Source organism: Stigmatopora nigra, chromosome 22 (genome assembly GCF_051989575.1).
Source record: "Stigmatopora nigra isolate UIUO_SnigA chromosome 22, RoL_Snig_1.1, whole genome shotgun sequence".
In the NCBI taxonomy this organism is placed as follows: domain Eukaryota; kingdom Metazoa; phylum Chordata; class Actinopteri; order Syngnathiformes; family Syngnathidae; genus Stigmatopora; species Stigmatopora nigra.
The window spans coordinates 3,959,810-3,981,332 of record NC_135529.1 but is presented as its reverse complement, the minus strand read 5'-3'; the positions used below and the strand labels follow the sequence as shown (position 1 = coordinate 3,981,332).

At 38.7% G+C, this 21,523-nt stretch overlaps 1 protein-coding gene across 8 annotated transcripts in view; it reads left to right on the top strand.

Moving 5' to 3' along the window:
* LOC144215400 (serine-rich coiled-coil domain-containing protein 1-like) overlaps window positions 1–21,523 on the top strand; it is an 82,662-nt gene that overhangs the window by 36,171 nt on the left and 24,968 nt on the right. For 6 of the 8 annotated variants that reach the window (XM_077744293.1, XM_077744292.1, XM_077744291.1 and 3 more), the window contains exons 9-10: window positions 718–795; window positions 6,163–6,240. In XM_077744293.1, coding sequence (XP_077600419.1) covers window positions 718–795; window positions 6,163–6,240 — 156 coding nt within the window. Of the gene's footprint in view, window positions 1–717; window positions 796–6,162; window positions 6,241–13,619; window positions 13,669–21,523 lie in introns of all 8 variants that reach the window. The other 2 variants (XM_077744294.1, XM_077744296.1) reach the window with 1 other exon arrangement.

Sequence of the window (21,523 nt, the reverse complement as noted above, 5' to 3'; positions counted from 1 at the left end):
AATGACAAATTTCCTTTCAGTGTTTTTTTTTTTTCTTTGAGCCCTATTTCTTTGTCAGGAGCTCCAAGCTGTACTGTATTTATTTACAGTTTTTGATTGGTTCACCAATTTGCATTTGGCCAAAGTGCTCCTCCCGTCTCTGAACAAAAATGGTCAATTTTGAACTCTGCTTGTTACAGTAAACCAGTGGTCCCCATACTATTCCAGAAAGGGCCGCAGTGGGTGTAAGAGGAAACATTTCCAGCAATCTGGTATCCTAGAAGCGCAATCAGTGGATTGCAGTCAGGTGTTTTTTCTGCAGAAACCTCATTGTTTAAACAGTTTGTGTTGGATGGGTTGGAACAAAAACCTGCACCCACAGTAACCCTCGAGGACCGGTTTAGAGTCCTCTGCAGTAAACAGTCTGTATTTAACTATATAAATATACAATAATTTCAGTTTGTGCATCAGTTCAAATCTTTACATTATGTAAATTTCCATTTTACTAGCCCAAAACAGGCCTTGTCTTCTCTAGTGGCTTCTAATTGGTGGTTAGAGGGTGCTTCAAACTGCAACTGCTTTTTTTCTGTTCAGTAACCAGGTAGATGTTGTTTATACTGTTAGTTGTTTGAGTTGACAAATTGGACCAAAATGTTCTGTATCATCACACAGATAACTGCGGTGTTCAGCGTCAAAAGGTAATAAGTAACAAGGCATCTTTTTCTTATATTTTTTTAGGACTTGACCAGAGAAGAGGCTTTGCTGCAGCAACTGAAGGAGAAAGATGAAGTGATTCTTCGACTGCAGAGTGAACTGGTAAGACTTTGAGTATGTAGGCATGACTCATATGAAAAGCATCCTCTCAATTTCGATTTACATTATTATGCGGGATGGTAGTGTCAAGCAAATAGGTTCAGGTGACCAAATAAATTAAAAATTTACCTTAACATTATTTTCATACTTGTTCAATAATGGCTATCTTTCTAATGGAGCCCATGCCTTATTATTTCCATTTTTTGGAGCGTAATCTGCACCCAGCTATGAGCTACTCAAAACATTAACAAACCATTATTATTTTTTTATGTATTAACCCCATTGCCACAGGTATATATAACCCCATTGCCACAGGTATATATTATATTATGAAATATTTACCCTAAAACACATGCAGCTAATTAGCCTGTAAAACAGCAGGTGGAAAAGGTAGCACTTGGTAATCCAAAAGGTACAATAGTTGCTGGAATAAATTATTCATGTATGACAAATACATAAATACCACCTGCAAAAAGATGCCTCCTTTTTTCACTCATGGAAAAAAATGGTACTAAAAAAAGTTAACTGCTGACTCATTCTCATTGCTTTTGCTGAAGTAAAGTGAAAGCAATTAAAACATGGTTATTTTCACTATGTTGTAAATGAATTCACTTTGCAGGGGATCCAATGTTACATTTCTGTAAAGTTCCATATGTTTTGTTATTGGCATGGATCTTCACATCCTGAGGAAGATACAGGACTTTGTTTTTGCCGTTTCCTTTCATTTTAACTTACTGACACAATAAAACAATTAATGGCCTCCATCTGCATTCAAGTTAAAAAAAAATCTCAACTTTTCAAGTAAATAATTAAAGCAATGAGGACGTGTTCCCTCTGTTTTCCGTGTACAAATTTAGGATTTGACTGGCTTGGAAGTGTGGCTCTTGGAATTCTATTTTTACTCCTTTTTAAGCCCCTTTAAAAACGAAATCATGTCTAAGATGTATTTTCTGTCTAAGACTAACAATGTTGTCTTTTCTACTGAAGACCCCTCAAAGCCGCAAGTACAGTCATTTAAAAGCTTGGGAAAATAAAAGGGCAAAATAATTGATGAGCTCGATAATGGTTTGAAGGCTTGCTGCAGTATCTATTATACATGGTGTGCGATAAAGAAGCTAGACTTATATGATCATTATAACCTTGATAATAATAATGTGCACCTAATAGTGAGTCAGAGCCATTTTTCAACTTAGCTTATTTGTACAATGGATTTTTTGGATTGACGATGAATGATTAAATCTGTGAGCATCCTAATGTCATCTCACAATAAGTATTAACAGTCATTTAAAAAGGTAGGGATTAGTCAATATACTCCACTTAGTTGGCATTAATATAAGTGTCAACATTGTGAAAGTATCCCATCTATAACATCTCTCAGAAATCACAATGTCCTATCCCAGTTTATCAATTTTCAGAACAGGCTACCTATGTGGTCAGTGGTTGTTACCCAATGCCATCAGGTTGTTATTCTTATGACGTAGTATTTTGAAATAAAAACAACAAAATGTTGACTATCCTTGGTGTCTTAAAAATATACATCTGACAGGCTGTATTCAAATAAAGCAAGCAATTAACATTTAATAATGGTACACAGGGCCAGTTTAATGCTATTCTGGGATCAAAACCTGTTCATGGCTGTGGTTGGACCTGTCATGTCTCTAAAATCGGAATTCATGCGGCAATTACGTCACCAACTGAGTGAGGTAGTAAATAACAGGAAGACAGCATAGACGGAGGTGTGCAGTGGAAGGACAGCCAAGGCTACTTGAAAGATCCTAGCATTAGGGGCTGGCTTGAGCTCGTCTTTTAGATGGGAGAATAGCTTGACTGCAGTCGTAAAACTAAAGAAATCTAAAAAGCCTTGAATAAGCTTCAGAATGTTCAGGTGTCCTTCTCAGCTTTTAGAGTGTCTGTTGTATATCTGTGTTACAATGGGTACCAATTCTGCTTTTAGCAATTCATCTGATTATTATTATAATATAATTGAATAAAAATAATTTGGTATTATTTTAAAAATCAACACTAAGGATGGGCTTTTGATAGCTACAGAATTTATGTTCATACATAAAACTGAGAAACACCCCTTTTGACTGACGCTGAAACAATATCAGTAGCTCTTTTTCTAATGGTATTTATTGCTTGATCTGTGCCATCTTTTCTCAAGATTTATCAATGCAGCCAATGACATAGGTGAGAAAATTGATGTCATTTTTGTTTACTCGTCCAACACAAAATTCAATTTGGTCAAAACTTGTTACCAAAGTGGTAACATTGGACATCATATTACTTGCCAAACCAATGACAACATTACCAATAAATCATGGATTTTTGGATAATCAGAAACTAAGACTGTTAGCCAATACTGATTTGAACATCCAACAAAATTCAATGCAACTCTGCTTACCTATTGGTATTGACATGTTAGTGGTGTTACTCTCTTGTAAGAATGTGGTTGTTTCTGCAATACTGGCAATCTGGGCTGGCTTCTTGGGTCATGGGCAGGAGAAACTCACATGCAGAGGCAGTTATGCAAATGCTTTGATATACAGTAACATTGAGAGAAGGACACGCTCGCAGGCACATTTTCAAAACCAGGCGCATGAAAAATCCAGTCGGTTGCTTGATTTCGCATTTTACGGCTGGAAATGCACTCAACAGACCCACCTCGACTTATACAAGGAATTAAAAAGTCAATTTTCCACAATATGCTCCCTTTAAGTGTTGTTTGCCACAATATTGTTATCATTGTTTGCTTGTCATTTGTCACCTGCTCTATCGAAGCGGCACAATGCAGACTTGATGCAAGGTCTCAGCAGGATAATGTGCCAGTGTCTTACATTGGAGCATGATAGGAAATGCCAGTCACCATTCACTAGTTTATGTCTCATTTGGCATCTGTCTCTGATTAGCTGTCTAGCACTCGCATCTCAATCTTGTCAGTATGCTCCAGGATCCTTTTGAATGGAACGACTTCTTGACTTTGCTTTCTTATCCTTCTGCACGCTGCAAGAATGCACATTTTCCAACTATTTTAACAAGGAGCTTTTAATCCACTTTCAGGTTGAGGAGTTAACGTATCATACTAGATCAACTAGATCATAATTGGTTAAAAATCGTGATGGACCCTGGTGCAGCCATTTCTCTATTACTGTAGATGGCATTCGCCACTTGCGTAATGGTAAACAAAACCTTACCCTGTTACTGGATGAAATAAACATGTGTGTGATTATTCCATTCATAGACCTTATTATTCACAAAGCCTTTTAAACAGTTCACTCGTGGCACATTAAATTGATTCTAATGTTAATGGCTTGAAATTCAAATCGAATTGAAACAAAATGAAAAAAAACACTTGTGAGACTTGTTTCACCCTCATAAATTAACTAAATGCAAATATATATATATATATATAGAATTTTCAAAAGATATGTCTTATACAAGTCAAACACAACGCTGTGTTCAGTATTTTGTTGTTGGAAAAACAAATGACTTCTTTTAATTTCCAATCATGTCCATGTTGTGCACTTTCATTCATTACCGCCCTCCGCTTTTGACCTGAATTCACGTCAACACAGTTCTGATGCAGGGATGTTATTGTTGCCAGAAAAAGGGTTTAATGAGCATCATACATGTAAAGTTTAACTATATGTAGATGTAATGGGGGTTTGAAGAGAATTATCCCATTTTCTGTTTAAACCATCATGTCTTCAACCCTTACTTATGCTACTAATCCTAATGTCAGAATCCGTGTTCTCAATCCATACAAATGACATTCATTAAAGGCTTTGAATTTGGTTTTGGGATCAAGTGAGAGTGAATTGTCTTTTTATATGGGCTTTTGGATAGACTGGCAACCAGTGAGGTGTATCCTGCCTCTTAACCAATGTATTGGTTAGGCTTCAGGTCACCCTCATCCTGATGGGGATTAGCGCTACAGAAAATTGACTATTGAAAAATACCACAGGATAAAGGCTTCTCTTCTAATGTACTCTTCGCTTCTCTCCAGCGACAGTTAGTGGATTTGTCACACCTGGCTGCTGGTTTTTGAAATACATTTTACCTTGTTTAGAGCTCCAAAGCTGGCCAGAGAGTGGAAAAAGTGTCTGTCCACGCTCACTCATTCCAAATCCAAAGGACAAAAGCAGTGGTTTCTTTTCACATATGTACACCTGACTACTTACGTTCGTAACATTAGTCTATGAAGTCTCTCCCAATATCTTTGACTCGCATGTCCAATCTCATCTCATGGGCTATATTGGATTTTATTTCAAAAGCTATACTGGATAAATTATACCTGACAAACTTGTCAAACCGACATTTCACTTTATTAAATTGACAGGGGTGAGTGGCTTGCACGAGTTCCTGTGTACCTTGTATGCCTTTAAGAGAGAGGGAGAGAGAGAGAGAGAGAGAGAGAGAGAGAGAGAGAGAGAGAGAGAGAGAAAGAGAGAGATAGAGAGAGAGAGAGAAAGAGAGAGAAAGAGAGAAAGCGAGAGAGCAAAAGGAAACCTTGCCTGCCGTTGCCAAGTTTAAGTGCGGCACTTTAAAGGAAAGGGCAACTCATAGCCAAAGCTCCTCCCACTCTCGTCTGTAAATCTGCCAGGGAAACCTATTAATTATCTCCTACAAGGACCTATCCACAGACTGGTCATCACTGGCTGTCACTTTTAACAGCTTTTCCATTCATCCGCGCTGATGCATTTTGCTGAAAGGACTTTTCTTTAACACACAAAGTAGAACTGTAAAAATACTGTCTTGCTTTCCTTAGGAGCAGTGAAGCATTTTTAAACTCCTAAGCTTTGCGCTGAAATTTTTAGGGGTGGATCAGGGAAATTTGCTTTACAATAAACCCCCTCAATTCACAAAGTATGAGGGGCCAAGCCCCTGACTAGCCATGAATAAATGACTTGAATCTGAAAGTGAGTGTGAATATGTGGCCTTATGTGCTCTGTGATTGATGGGTGAACAGTCTAGAGAATAACCTGGTTTATTTGCATTTTTCCTCCTTTACATGGCCAGTAGTAGCTGTCATTTTCTGCCTTTTCAATTTAAACAGCAATTTTGAGGTTCTCAGATCCTGAAGAGACAAGCAAAAAGTTTTTTTGAGGAACCTTATAAACAACAATGCTAATCAAAATAAAATTGAATTTAATTCAGAGCAAAAGTTGTGAGCAAGCTGTAATATTCATTAAAGCAAGCTATATATTTGATTTTTTTAATGACTTTTTTTATGAGCTGGGAGGTATGAATGCATGTCAAACGTTCCTGAGAGTGTGCGTCTTCAACTGAATGACTCGATTTGATGTCCATTTCTTTTTTTTACCTTTTTCTTTTGGGACACGGCTGATTACATTTGTTTGTTGTACACAGGACAGTGCCAAAGCCCTGAAACTGAAAGAAGGCTATGTGAGTGACCGTGCCACACAGACAGAGCACATGGGGCTAGAGGTAAGAAAATGCTCCTTTTCAATCACATTCTGAACCTCATTTAGTTTCTATATCTTCTCTTATTTTGCTTTCTCTTCCATCTCCTTGAGAGCATTTTTTCAGGCCCTAGTCTATCATATTGGCTTGTCTTAAAAAAGTGGTGATATTCAAAAGGATTAACCACTACCTACCTACCTCTTTTTATTTAATACAGTCATACCTTGACATACGAGTGCCCCGACATACGAGGGTTTTGAGAGCCAATTAAAGTTCTGAGCAAATATTTACCTTGAGATACAAGACACACTTTGAGATGCGAGCATACGAGACACGAGAGGAATGCATTAACTTGTATCTCAAGGTATCCCTGTATTTTTTTCTCAGTGGGGAGTAAACTGAGCTTCACCACCCAGAAACAATGTGTGGGTGCAGTTGACAGAATGAATTTTTCCCTTTGCTGGAAACACACCTGTATGTGGCATTATTGTTTCTATTCAGAATGTGACAGACAAAATTGTTTTGTCTTATTTCACAGTGCAGAATTCACTTTTGCCCGATTTAATTTTGACACATGTATTCATCTTTTTTTCTCTCCATAGTTAAGTCATTTATTGTACCCTTTTGCCACTATACACCCACTCCCACTAATGTTTTACCAATAATGCAGGCAGTGATGGCTTTACCCTTCTGAATGCTCTTTGCTTCTTTCAGTTAAATTAAGGAAAAAAGTGAAGCTTTGCACATGACATTCTATGTGTTCTCTCGTTTGAGTGTGTGTTTTTGTGCCGCGGCAATTAGTGGGCGGATTGCACAGTCAATAATGTCTTGGAAAACGTCAAAGCAACTTAAGTGAAAGAGGTTGCATTTATGCCCTGGAGGGTAGCATTCATTCATTATTTTGTTGTGTGTTGTCATGCCTCATGGCAGAATTTGGTTATAAACTCGGAAGTGCTATTAACACAAAATCCATTTAACTGAATTACTTGGCTTTTTATTTTTCACTTATCATTTTATGTTAATGTTTTACACACTGTAATTGGCAGATTTTATTAGGGAATTTTAAACGCACTTAGCTTACATTATCCACCAAGTTGTAGATTTTCAAAGTTGGATGGATAGATTATTTCACATAAGCCAAATTGTGAGGCCATAGGGCAGGGATAAGGAAACTATTGCTCGGGACCCACATGTGGCTCTTTGGATGCTTATGGCTCTCTGATAACCTGTGAGCTAAAATATTGAAACCGCTGGTGAGAGAGCTGAGTCGGAACGCACCATTAGGAGCGTCACGTCGGAGTTGTAGCGCAGACACTACCTCTAGCAACACTTTAATCATTTATTTTTTTATTTTTAAATAGACTCTTCTGCATGCCTATTCTTATCGATTAGCAACAGCGTAACAACATTGTTAAAAGAATTCAGATACTTTTTGTTCTGGGGAAATTACTAAAAATGTCACATATTTTGACAAATTCAAACATATTCACAATGGGGGAAGTTATGTCCTCTGTTCTTCTGGTAAGTAAAGATTATGAAATTCATAAATTATTCAGTTTATTTTGCAACTCTGCGGCAGAATTTTTAATTATTTTCATTAATGGACACTATTTGATTGAATACATTTCAGCACTGCCTGGAGAAAGACTTCCTGTCGTGGCGGTATTCAATCTTTGAGGCATAGACATTTTTTTTTATGTGTTTCTAAGTGGCAGTTGAATTTTCTCAGCAGGTATAAGATAATCATTAGACTGTCAGAGGTTGAGACAATTATAAAGGCATCCTTTCATAATCTTTTAAGAAACCATTTTTTAGTGGCTTGATTTTTCTTACAAATGCAATTTTAAGCCCTTTGCAAAATCACACCAAATTAAGATGTCATCCATGCAATTAATTAAACCTTGTCAGCCTTCCAAACATGGTTCCCAAAAATGTACTATTTGTATAAACTCAGATTTTATTTCGTAAAATCATTACCACACTTGACCATGAAGCAGGTTTGTTTAGTTTATTTTTTAAGGCCAAATTCTAGTGTATTTATGGAGGCTCGCATATGCTTAGCCCCTCCCCTCTTGAGTTGATAGACCCTTAATAAAACGAGCAGCTGGCTGCCTGCTAGCTAGGTCGGCAAGTAAGCGCAGGTGACTGTTCTCAGCAGTGGCTTGCAGCATTTGCGGCCTGATTTCAGACACCCCCACCCACATACACCTCATCCTCGTGAACATACTTGCAAGAGTGTGTAGGAAGATAATGCAGCAATGTAGGTTAGCTACCCCATTGCACTCTTGGCTTGAAGCAAAGTGTGTCTACAAATGGGGCAGCTATTTTTGCTACTTCAGCCTCTTCTTGCAGAGGTCAAGAATCCCACTACGATTTGCTCCACCTAGTTAATGGAGCTGACTGGTTGAAAGGTGGTTTATACCCTTTACCTGGCTGCCTATGACTAACATTTTATTAAAAAAGCCTCTACTCTTAATTGTATCGCCAACATTCATGCTTTAGGATTTGGGAAGAAGCCAGAGTACATCTACTTTCGAAATAATTAGTTGAGGCTGAGTAAACATTGTACACATGCACGTAAGCACACAATTTACTAACTTAAAATCATGTTACTTACACTCATAAAAACTCAACAAACAACTATTTGATAATCGAGGGTCAAAGGCACACAAATGAGGAATTCACTGTTGGCCAGAGCTAATCATCCATGGTTCAGAGAATATTAAAAGGGGCTTTTGGTTGGAGAGTTACGCTCAGAAGCTGTAAAACTAGGACAACATCAACGACCAGTCAATGTGACTATCATCAGAATAGTTGAGACTTTATAATAACTAAAGTTGTGTACCCTATATTGTCCACTTAGAGTTGTACATCAGGATGCTGTTTCAGACAAGAGCACCCAAAGGTGACAAGCTGTAATATTGCTACAGAGCCAAGCACAAATTGAAAAGTATGACCATCCCTCCTCCCTTTTTTCAACTGTGCACTTTAAAAAAAGGCTAAAACGAAGTGAGCAAGAAAGAGAGGGAAATTGTGGCCTGAGAAAAAGCAAGTATTCTACGCCCTGCAGAGAATCTTATGAGCTTAGAGGTATGGAAGTGGTTTGAAAGTTTTTAGAGGGGATAGAATAGATTGGAATGGCTTTATTTCAGCAAGCTAATTTCATGGGCATTGTTATCAGAAGGCTTTTATGAGGGAATCAAAGGCTGATGGTTACTTCTCTCTTGTTGCCTTTCTCATTCATTCACGTTATTTTCTCTAAATTGCTACAGCCTTACTTTGGTACCAGTGCCTTGTTTCAAAGCCAACGAAACCCTTCCTGCCATCATTTGAAAGGATTATTTACATAATCCACTTAAGTCCTGACATCCCTCAGCTTTGTATAAATATTAAGGCTAATAAAGCATCGCCTTGTGTTTTTAAAAACTGTCCGTGTACCATTTTTGATAAATCACTCATTCAGGTCATCGTTATGATCACCACAATCTATGAACCAGAAGGTCCTCTATTCCAAATCATCGATCCACACAGAAAAAGCTCGTTGAAGTGAACCAGCCAATTTTCAGCCCTGGGATTTAATATATAAAGTCATTTTCTCTTTATTTGCCTATTAAGAGGAAACAATCCCGCATGGAATGGGGTGTGGTGAGAGAAAATCAGCTTCTCAATTTTGCACACTTTGAGGGGCTATCAGAAAACTCCTTTACTTTTTGAGTAAAAGCTGGAATTTTTTGCCATTGATCCATGCCATTGTTGTATAAAGTGTATACAAACATATGCTAACTGTATGCATTATAGATTAGTGTTAGAATCCCTTTTTAAAATGCCAGGTGGCCTTTTTCAGTCTCTGTTCCATGCTACTGTCCATTTTAAAGGGCACGGACACTGGATGGGAGGACAAGGTGGCCATTTTCCATCTACAGAAGTAGTCTCAGTAGCTGCTTTAGTACTGCTTGTATAAACTGGCCAGCTAAAATCAGTATTGCCAAGAATGTGAACTTTTCATGCCTTCACATTGGCGACAACATAGTGCAAACGAGTAGGGCATCTGCACGAAAACATGACTGTGACACACTTGTCTGCATGACAAAATTTTGAAATGGAAACGTGACAGCATTTCATTTGTACTCATATTGCTCTCTATTTTGTAAATATATGGCTTAAATCTTGTGTTAGCACAGAATATGTAATATAGCCCTCCCAAAGGAGGTAAATCTGTATTATCACATGTGGTGACATGCATCATATCAACGTACGTGATCAGCACCCAGTGCCAATTTTAAGCAGCAGGAGGAAGGACAGTCTGAGCGCTGATTGGAACTATGTAGGTCTCCTATTCCTGTAAACGGGAACATTTTGTGCTAACGTCCTCAGTGAGTAATGGTGTAGCAATAAGACAGACCCAGAAATGTGCAGTACTCTATATATAATTTTTGTACCTCCCCCTTTTTTTGATGTCGTGTCCCTTCATCCACCTTAAAGTTTTATAATCATGCTAATATCATCATTTTTAATTTGTCATCTTTTTCACATTTTGTCAATTTGCTCAAGCCTCGCTCTCCTGTCTTTCTCACTTTCCACTTTTGACTTCTGCATAATGTTTCAACTCACTTCATTGAACTTATTTCATCATCTACCTAGACTACTTTCCTGTCTTTGTGGATTCTTTTTCACCTCTTTACCATTCTCTTTCTCATCCAGCACTGCTTATCACTTTCTATCACAACTTCAGTTTGCTTAAACTAGTTCACATGTTCTTTCAAACTTCATCTATTGCCAATCATTTAGAAAACTTCATCTATTGCCAGCCATCTTAAGTCATTTTGATATATAACTAGGAAAATATACCTATCAAAAAGAAAAATGTTTCTTCACTTCTTTCACCAGTCTAGTTTCACCAAAGTAGCTGGGTGTATGACCTAAAAGAAAAAAAATAGCTTTTAATGAACAGAATGCATATTCAAAATGATGCTAATATGCCTTTTTAGGGCTAGAATGAAAACCTTGCAGTTTCGTGCATGTCATGTTTTTATGCGCATATAAGCCATACCCTCGATTCAGTCATCATTTTTTGTCCGACAAAAGCGGCTTGTATGCGGGTAAATACGGTGAATTCCCTCAAAATGTGCTGGGTAAAATAATTATATTAGATCAACTCATCGTTGTACATATTAAAATGAGGATACCAGAAATCACTACCTCCCCTCCCAATCATAAATAGCACACAAATTGCAAGATCTGCAATTAGATGACGCTAATAACTTTTCACAACCTTGCATTTTAATTGAAGTATTGTGATACTGCAGACTTGCCTTATAAAACAACTCACGTTTATATGGTGACATAAAAAGAACATGGCAGTTTACATGATGCCATGAAAGTCCTTTTATAATGGGACCTCCAATTAGACCCACATAAGAATTGCATGTTTGGGAGTAAGGTGTTTAATTGAGCTTTTATGTCACAGTGAAGTTTTACTGTTGAAGTTCACTTTCCATCTGCTCTTTGTAGAACTACCCCTCTGTGTCCAAGCACTTGAGAGGGGTAGTTACGACTGCAGGTGCATTTTTCTTCTCATTTTTTCCAACCAACAAATTTACGCCACATCTCGGCTTGCGCGTCACCAAAGTCCCTAGTCAACTTGTTAATTTCTCATGGCTGCCGACACGTAGTAAACCAAGTAACATCAATACTTTTCATTAATTCCCTTGGCGCCTGTCGGTCATTCTGGATTGGAGGTTGGGGAGACCAGTAAAGATGAGTCATTCTGCCCTCAGCTTTTATCTCACATCTCTAATCTCCTTGACTTGGTTTCTAGGTTGACAACTTTCAGACTTTTTTAAAACTCACAACAGGTGATGGAACATTTGTTATTGACATTTGTTTTCTTGACTCCCTGTTGGTTTGTGTATAATAACATCTCCTGGTTCACTATTGAAGAAATCACCCATTCCGAACTTGTTCACAAGTATTTGCTAAAAAAAACCAAAACAAAAAAACTACTTTTCTAAACTGCGTTTTTGTAATAAAAGTTCTTTGTCAAGAAGGTACGTTCACCATCCATTTCAGTACATCTGAACAACTGCCCCCAGGTGCCATTCCTGTCATCAAAGAACAGGAAGCTGAGGCTACCATTCACACAGACTCACTACTATTTGGACAATTTAAGATTGGAAAAATGTTTCTTGGTCCAATGAGTCTTGATTTCTGCTGTGACATTTTGATGTTCTTGTCAAAATTTAGCATCAGCAAATGATCACACAGATACATCCTGCCCGAACCTTTAAGCTTTGCCCCAATAGTTTGTTCCAATTGAAAACAAATATTTATTTTCAATATAATAGTCTGCTGAGTATTGTAAAACTTTTTGCCTCAATCTGGAGATTGTTGCCCCGGTATTGCGCCAAAATAAATCACTTAAAAGACTTTGCTATATGTCCGCCTGCAATGTTGCTGTAAACTTTAAGTGTTTTCCTTTTGCCTCAATAACTTGCTACATTTTTTTTTATATTCTCACTATAACCCTCACTGCATATTGTAAACCCTTTTGCCTCGATTTGGAGGATGTCACACTGGTATTGGTCCAAAATATAAATGATAAATGGAGAGTACTTAAGTAGCACATTTATCTACGCGTTTTTAGCATACTAAAAGTGCTTTACATTAGCAACCATTCACCTACACATTCATACACAAATGGTGCTTCTGTTTTGCAAGGGGCTGCCAACCCACTGGGGACAAATTAAAGTTCAGTGCCTTTCTTTTGGCAAAGTCTATCTAGAATAACCTTTTGCTACACTTTGTTGTAGTGGCCTGAGAGATAAGGACAAATACAAGAATCATTCCATGTTTCGTTCTTATTGTTTTCTTTTTAAACTTTTTATTCATTTATTTATTTACTACTTGTAACACTGTTGCTTACAAAAACAGCAGCATCAAGTGAGACATGCAAACGGTCTTTCAGTTCCATGCGCAGTAGGAAAGATGATCTTGCATTATGTGGGTCATTGCTTGTCCATGTTTCAATTTCAGGAATCGAACTCAACTCTCCACCAACTCATTACCTGTAGAATATTTAAACCCTGTATGTAATCCAGCTCTGTCCACTGTCCTCTAGCCAGTGGTCAAAATTTTACAATGTGGAAAAGTGAAAACGTTGCTGTATATTGTTGTAGTTTGAAAAGATACTTCTGTGACTCACATAATGAGTAAATGCGTACCTTAATCAGTCTTCCACTGATGAATGAACACTGAGGTTCATTTGTGCTTGCTGTGTAATACTCTTAAGTGTTGCCTACTAACAACAATCCCTTTTGTCTCTGTGCCCACCTTCTTTCTCTCTCTCTCTCCTTCTCTTTTTCAACATTGGTTGCTTTTTGTGTCAACATAATTTCTGTTTCTAGGGCATCAAGGCGCATGGGAGCGCCACGTTGTCCTCAAGGAGACAACTGAGTGAGTGTCTATTCTGATATCACCCGAGTGGACGTGATTGTATTGTAGTGGCCCTGTGTAGTCGATGCGATCTATAAAAACAAAAGCAACACTGGGGGTCTTTGTACTGGGTCTTGCTGACTACATAGTGCACATTGAGTAATTTTTTGCCTTCCTTTAATTTTTTAGATTTTTAAACCTTTTAAACAGTTTCCTATTCAGCATCTGATAGTTAAGAATACCATGATTAAATTTGTGGTAACCTCATTTACAATTTTTCACCAATTAACACTGAAAAACTCTTAAAAGAGAGTACATTTTACATATATGCTTTGGTTAGTCTGCTTTAACTGCTGACAAACAAAAGACATATTTGCATGTATGAATCAAGACTCAGTAAAAAAAGACCCTTCAAGTGAGGAATGCCACCTGTCTTGTTATGTCGGCGGGAATGCTGCCCAGTGCCCACCGTTCCTATAGTACAGGGGTGGCCAACCAGTCAGAGACCAAGAGCCACATTTTTTACTGTGTTACCGCAAAGAGCCACATTTTTTACTGTGTTACCGCAAAGAGCCACATCACACACATACCTTTGCTCAGCCAGATTTATTGTAAATGTCACACACCAGCATAGTAATGACATAAATTGACTCCTACATTACTAACAGCACAGGCCAGTCATTATCAACAATGAACATTGTGTGCACTGTCTCACACAGACAAACTCTCAGTTCAACCAAGTCCACAAACAAAAATATAATAATTTACAATAGTGTTTTTCTTTTACTATGCATGTTACTTAGTGGGACTTCTGTCATAAAATCAGAACCTATTTTTGCGCAACATTCGCTCCTTGTGAGCTGTCATTTATTATGAATGGCTTTTAACTAGCGCGCCCACCACGTGGGTGTACACCTCGCTCTCCTATTGGCTGCTCCCGGCTGAGCACTCTCGCCTTGGTCTGCCTCGCAGGGGGTGTGGCTTTTTCAGCCGACGCTCGATCTTTGGGATACTTTTTGTGTGCGCGACGCCGTTCATTGTCGCTTCTGGTTCACGGGAGCTCTCCCACTCTGTTAAAAACGTTTACTCAAATGACCTTGCTCCTGCTGGGAAACTTTGAGGTATTTTCATCCCAAGCACATGCGCATTGGACGAAAATACCGTATTGAACTCAAGCGAAGCGCACACGCAAATAAAAATAAAACACAAATACAAACTTTGATATGGACGTAAGAGCCGCATGAAACTGGGCAAAGAGCCGCATGCGGCTCGCGAGCCGCGGGTTGGCCACCCCTGCTATAGTACCTTAACCCAGTGAGATTCTGACCTTGAAGTGATTGCATCCTTTCTGGTAGAAAGTGGAAGTCAATATGATAGCCATAATTTAATGGTTGTTCATTGTTTGGTTGGCCTGCGACTTTCACCCAGTTGTGACTTTTATATTGTTAAATTATAGACTCTTACCTGTTTTTAAACATTATTTCACACTGACAGACATGGACAAGAAGCAAGTGACTAAGTAGTCCGAGAATAACCCTGAAAGGTGCATATTGTAGTACCATGTTTATTTGCCATATATTAATCAAACTACTTTACTAGCTATTGAAATCTGGACAGATCCATTGCAGTGTTGTAAGCTAAATGAACCATCAATGAGCTTAGTGTTACATGAAACCTTGTGTGCACGCTACAAAACTTGAAAAAAAGTTCAAAAAGTGGCCGTTGTAACCTTTAAAATGAATGATGGATTAAAAAAAAAAAAGAACAGTAATCTGAAATAAGATGAAAGTGATTGGATGTAAAAAGCTCTTTGTAATGGGTGTCAGATGTAAAAATCCACTGTCCAGAACATTTGCATCAAAGGATCTAACCCAGCCAGTGGCGAAAGAGAAATTCAATAGCAAATTCATTGCTATTTTTCAATAAACCTATTTGTTGTTCATATTTCCCTCTTGAGGAAATAAGCACTTCCCACTAGAATTCCTTCAATTTAGAATAGTCATTCATTGTTTACCACGACACAAACATACCGATCTTTCCTATTTGAGCTCAGAGTAATGGAAAAACAGCAAATGAACCATAACCCCATTCCACCTACGTACTTGTAGGATTGTAGAAACATTATGAAGCATTAGCCAAAATTGATTTTTCGAACTAAAAGGCTTCGTTAAAGAAGCTTATGAAAAAACATGGTAAAACTGACCATCTAGGGTTTTAAATTCTTTCAGAGCGAATAAGAAAGAAGTGCAAACCAAATGAGAGTTTTGTCAAAATTAATTTCATGTCAAGTGTGAGTTCCCATTTTAGTACAACCAGGAACCCCATCCGTCATCTTCCTCTGATCCCTTACCTCACTCAGGCTTTGCTTGACTACTCTGACCCGTCGACCTGTCAGAATTCCCACCCCTGCACCCTTCACTCTGATTACACTTCACACTTACAGGTGTCACACACATACACAACCACACTTGCTCGCTCGTCACAAGGACACATTAAACGTTGACCATAAAGTCTAATCAACTTGTTTGTGATTGCTTGCTTTCGTGTGTATCACACCCGCATGTGTGCTTGTACAGTATGTGTGTCCCAGTGAAGCCTATGAGAGCCATTAGAACATTACTTATTTTGTCACAATGGGAAAGGATACCTCAGCACTTTAAAAAGAAATATGTCTGATGTATTATTTTTAGTTTTCAGCACGAAATCCCTCTTTGTCACCTTTGTGTGCATGTGCGTCAGTGATTCTTCTTGCTCATTAAACTTTTCAAGGAATGATGCTAATGTTGTTGTTTGAAATTACAAGTCTGTTGTGGACCTGTTTCTGGGCTAATTGCGTTAACGAATTTAAGTCTCTTGTGTCCTAAACAAGATGGAACAAAGCCTTAAGTGACTATATTATACATCTTGACAGTTATTTTCTTCATTTATTTCAAATTACATGAAATATGTAGCATAATATCACACTTGCACACATGGAGTAGTGAAGGAGTTGGATCGAATTGTCAAATAGACGAGTTTTAGTATTATGCCAAAATGCAATGAGTACCGGATAGTGTTGCAGCTTCTCAAAATGGTTTCCTGGAACAAAGCAACGTTGGTTCGGGGAAAAAACTGAATGAATGATGTATTTGCAGACTGCAAAACATACCATTAAGACCGTTAGGCCATAAAACTCCATAAATTATGTGCATCTTTCCAGTTGTAAGATTGAAAGTGTTTGTATGTGTGTGTGAAATAGACTACCTAATATTCTTGTATTCACACTATAATGCCAGCAGTTTGAAACAGGATTAAATAGTTCACTTCATGGGAATAGACTTCTTAGAATTGAACTACTTTCAAAGTCAACCTCCTGTTTTTATTTATTTCTTTTTTTTAAAATGAAGTAGCTCTCAGTCGCTACGTTTTGTATGTCGTTTCCTGAAGAATGTGTGTCTTTAGAGGTCTGGAATGACAGGAATGCTTTATCTGCATATTACGTGCTCATGAACAGTTTTCTTCAACATCGTTAATGGGTGCGTAAGTACATGATGCTTTTGCAAGGCACTGTAATGGCCTTACAGCGGCCGCCAGTGCTACAATGGTGTTTGTGAACGGTAATGTGTAAATGCATTTGCGGTTTACACGTCTTGTAAATATTCTGACTACATTTGCCAAGCGGGGCACTTAGTAGTTAGTCTGTGTGTGGTGCATTTATATTGACTTAGTGTGGGTGTGTAATTGTGTAGAAATGGGTAGCAGGTGGAGAAGAAAGAGTGTGAGTTTACAATGAAATGTGCCCAGTGGCAGTCAGTAAGAGATGAAAGATTTTCATACCCAGGTGGAGCTCGCCTGCAATAGGAAGTGTGCATGTGTGTTTTGCATAATGTCATTTGTGCACTGCAGGGGTTGAATGAGGCAGCCAACCAATGGCTATTTTCAGTGCACTTGATTAAAAACAAGTAGCAAGTAGTTAAAAATAATTTCTTCAGCTCTGGTTGGTAGCTCACATTTTTTCAAGAGCTTAATGGACCTAACTGCCAATGTCCCAACATGCAATGTCATGAAAAAACATGCGCAGACAGGAAATAGCCTAGGTCTTCTGATCAAACAGAACACATAACTTTGTATCAGATTGACAAAAGGACTACACCATCCCTGAGAAATCCTGAAGTGATGTAACCTCTGAACAGTGAAGAGCTTGCTTAGTCATTCTTAAGACTACTAGTGATCATCTCCAAGTATAATGTCTCAAACACTTGATTGCACAACTTTGGAGGGTACCATTATGAAATAGGAGAATTTAGCCCCTTCTTCTACAGGTGTTTTTTTCATCATCAGGGGTACCAAGCATCTCCAAACAAGCACACCATGCTGCAGTGACACACTAGCATGCAGGTTCCTCTGTGTATGTGTTGGTTGATTTGAGGTTATCTCTACCCTGGCTCGCTGCCAGACAACTTATCTGACTGTTATCCACAGCACTACTTGTGGAGTTTCCTAATTAAAGGCTGAGACACTCAAACAGACAAGCATACACACAGTGTCTCCATGTTCTACCGTGTTCCATTCAGACTAATGAGCCACTTTGCGTCTCTCAAGGGAAGTAGCCACACTTCTTGGCCCTCATGGCTTCTTGACAGAGGCCACCAGGATTTTCTACTCTCTGCCAGCCACCCATCTGCTCTACTTATCTTACGATGTTGCATTCAAGTCAGCAAGAGTTTTTGATTAAAGGTTTACTGAGACCATAGATATAATGTCAAAATAAATTGAGGCTGTCAATCATGTACTTGTTCTTGGAGGTTGACAAGTTTTGTGTGTGTGTGTGTGTGTGTGTGGGTAAGGAGCAGGTGCCGCTTTTTAGTCTTTTGTGCAGGATTTTTACATTTTTACACGAAAGTAAAGGGGACCTATTGATAAAGTTTAGTGATACTGTTTGTATAAAGACAGGTTTTTTATTCCTCAATTTATGGAAAAACAACAAGAAAACAGAAACGCATGCTTGAACCTTGTTTAGTGCAAAAAGGGTCTTTGAAAGAAGTTGAGGAGAGAGAATGCATGGAAAGGGTTCAGGAGCCATGGTGACATGTGTGGTAAGGAAAAGAAGAAACGATGGAAGAAATTTGCTTTAGGGAAATGGAATAAGATGAGAGAGATGAGCTGTCAAAAAAGTGAAGAAGCCAAAAGATAGCGATCGGGGCCATAGAACGCATGGCACTTGGAAGAGCTGAGAATGAATGGAGAATATGTGTTGTGTACTTATCGAGATTCAGCATAGATGAGAAATCTTCCCACAGGCTTTTTGTTTTTGTTTTTTTTCTTTCATTCCCTCCTGGTTTTTCTTTTTAATTCTTCATCTTTGGCTCTTTTTTCCATCCATATTTGTCCTCCTCCTGCCCTCTACAGCTGCAGTATCACAACCCAGTGGCATTTAGGAAAAGGCTTATCTGTTTTAATACTTGGCTAATAAAAAAGGGTATCTTTCTAGAAAGTTGAAGGATCTGATGTTAATGCAAGCAGTTTTGGAAGTCAATTCAGCAAGGTGGATGAAAAGTGACCTCAAGGAGTGCATACTATACATATTTACATATTTAAATCTCATCATACTTGTATAATGACAATAAAAGCATTCAATTCAATTTAAAAAACCCACGTTAATTTAAAGAAATGCAAGGTTGATACTTGTTTCTTAATTGTGCTTGGTTTCCTACAGAAATGTAATAGAACTGCAAAATATTAAATTGATAGTGTCACTTGCTTTCACACAAGTAAAAAAAAAACGGTATGGCTTACTGCTGGCGTAGTCGTTCACCAACCTCAAGGTTGTGGGTTTGATTGTGGGTAATCTGGTGAACTTGTCTAAATATGGTTCATCAGGGTCATAAACGGCATGATACTGCATCACCAGTAAGTGAATGATAATGCGTAGAGTATTAAAGTACTTTGAGTGCCATGAAGGTGGAAAGGTGCTATAGAAGTGTAAGTTCACTTGGCATTCAGGCATCATTTCCCCCACTAGGTGTTGATGTCGTATATACAGGGCATGGAAGTGATTTATAAAAGAAAAAAAAACTGTTGAAAGACATTTTAGTTTGCCCTCTGATACCACCTACAAGGGCAAACAATCACTCCATGCCCCATTCTCCTTGGTGCCGTGTACAGAAAAGCAAGAATACTGGGGGTTTTGATATTAAATTTTTATTCCAGTCACGACTTCACCTCAAATTCAGTCGTTTGTAGAGAAGGACAACAACATAAATGCTAGTTTTACAGGTAGCATAGAAGGGACTTCTGGGTGTTAGTGGTGCAGTTGGTATCTTGAGTTGTCCTGGGACTGAAGGGTAAGTGGTTTGATTCCAGGCTAGTGCTGTGCACGTTCAAAATGCTTTTGGGGAAGGCACAGAACCCTAATTCATTCCCAGTGGTTTCGCAGGGCCTGGCATGGCACCAGTAGAATGTGTACGTGAAAGGGTGCTAATATAAACAACTTAGTACTAATCATTTACCATTTATTCCTCTGTCCTCTAAATAACTTTATCAAGGCCAGGGCCACGTTGAAAATAAAGGGAACAGGACGGGGGAGAACAAAGCAGAAGGGACTGTGGTGACTACTACTGCTGTGTGTCTCTTTTTTTCAAGCAAACCCCTACTAGCCCCAGGGAGGGTACAGAATAGAGCAGCACTGAGGCTGTCAGCAGAAGGTGTGTGTGGGAGTAACCGTAGGTGTGTGTCCATAGGTGTGTGTTTAAATTAGAGAAAAAGTTTGTTCTTGTCTGGTTGCCTTTCGATCTGTGCCCCCCTTCACTGCTATGTCCCCCTTAGGCAGGCCTGGCCAGACCGGCACAAGATGGGAAGGGGGGGCGGCAGGCACCTAACTGGGCACAGATGGCACTGACAGACAGACGGTGACGATAGCGACAAGAACACTTTAATATATAATTATCTGTACAATGACAGTGTACACCAGAGTCAGGTGTGGAGGGGGTGGTGGGGACTCTAGGGAGGTACGGGTATACAAGGGCGGGAGCTAAAAAGACAGAAGGTGAGCGGAGGCAAGTCAAGGACTGTGACCACATGCACACAGCTATTTTTAAAACTGTAGGTTTCTTGTGTGTTTTAGCTTCCTATCCACATGCAAAAAGCAACGTGTCTCCATTGACATCAATCAGATTGCAATTAGTATCATGATTATATACAGAACATACCCACTGCTATTTTGCATAATAATATTATATAAGCAACTACTACATACAGTAATGCAGATAACTAGCTTTTTGGTGAACTTTGAGGATAGAAAAATGCTTTGCAGTCTTTACAGGTGAATTTAGTTTCTAAGTATTTGTTCTCTAACAAGGAGTTGAATGGGAAATTCACTTGTCCTTGATGACAAAATTGCTTATCCACATAATGATACAGGGGATTTAGCTTTGCTACAAACCGCTGTTGTCTCTTTGCTCTGGGGGCAAGTTTGTCTGTGGCCACATCCAACAAATTGAGCCGCAAGGAAAAATATCTCCTCTGGTAATTACATAGCCTTTGTAGGAGTCTAATTCCAAATGACTTTCATCTCCACCTTTCTTTGGGTTTTGATATTTTGGAAGATGGAACATTTTCTGGTGAACCTTGACAATGGATAAAATGTATTGGAAATAGGGTCTCCTTTTATTTTATTTTTTAAATCGAATTGATAGCATGCCTCCTCGTGGTGTAGAGGTTCACCCCCTGACTTCGATGCGGCCAGGCTCGATTCCCACTGGTGGCGGTATGATTGGAAGTGCAGATGGTCGTTTGTCTCTGTGTGCCCTACGACTAACTAGCCACCAGTCTATGGTGTACTCCGCCTTTCGCTCGACGACAGCTGGGTTAGGCTCCAGCAATCCCCGCAACTGTTTCG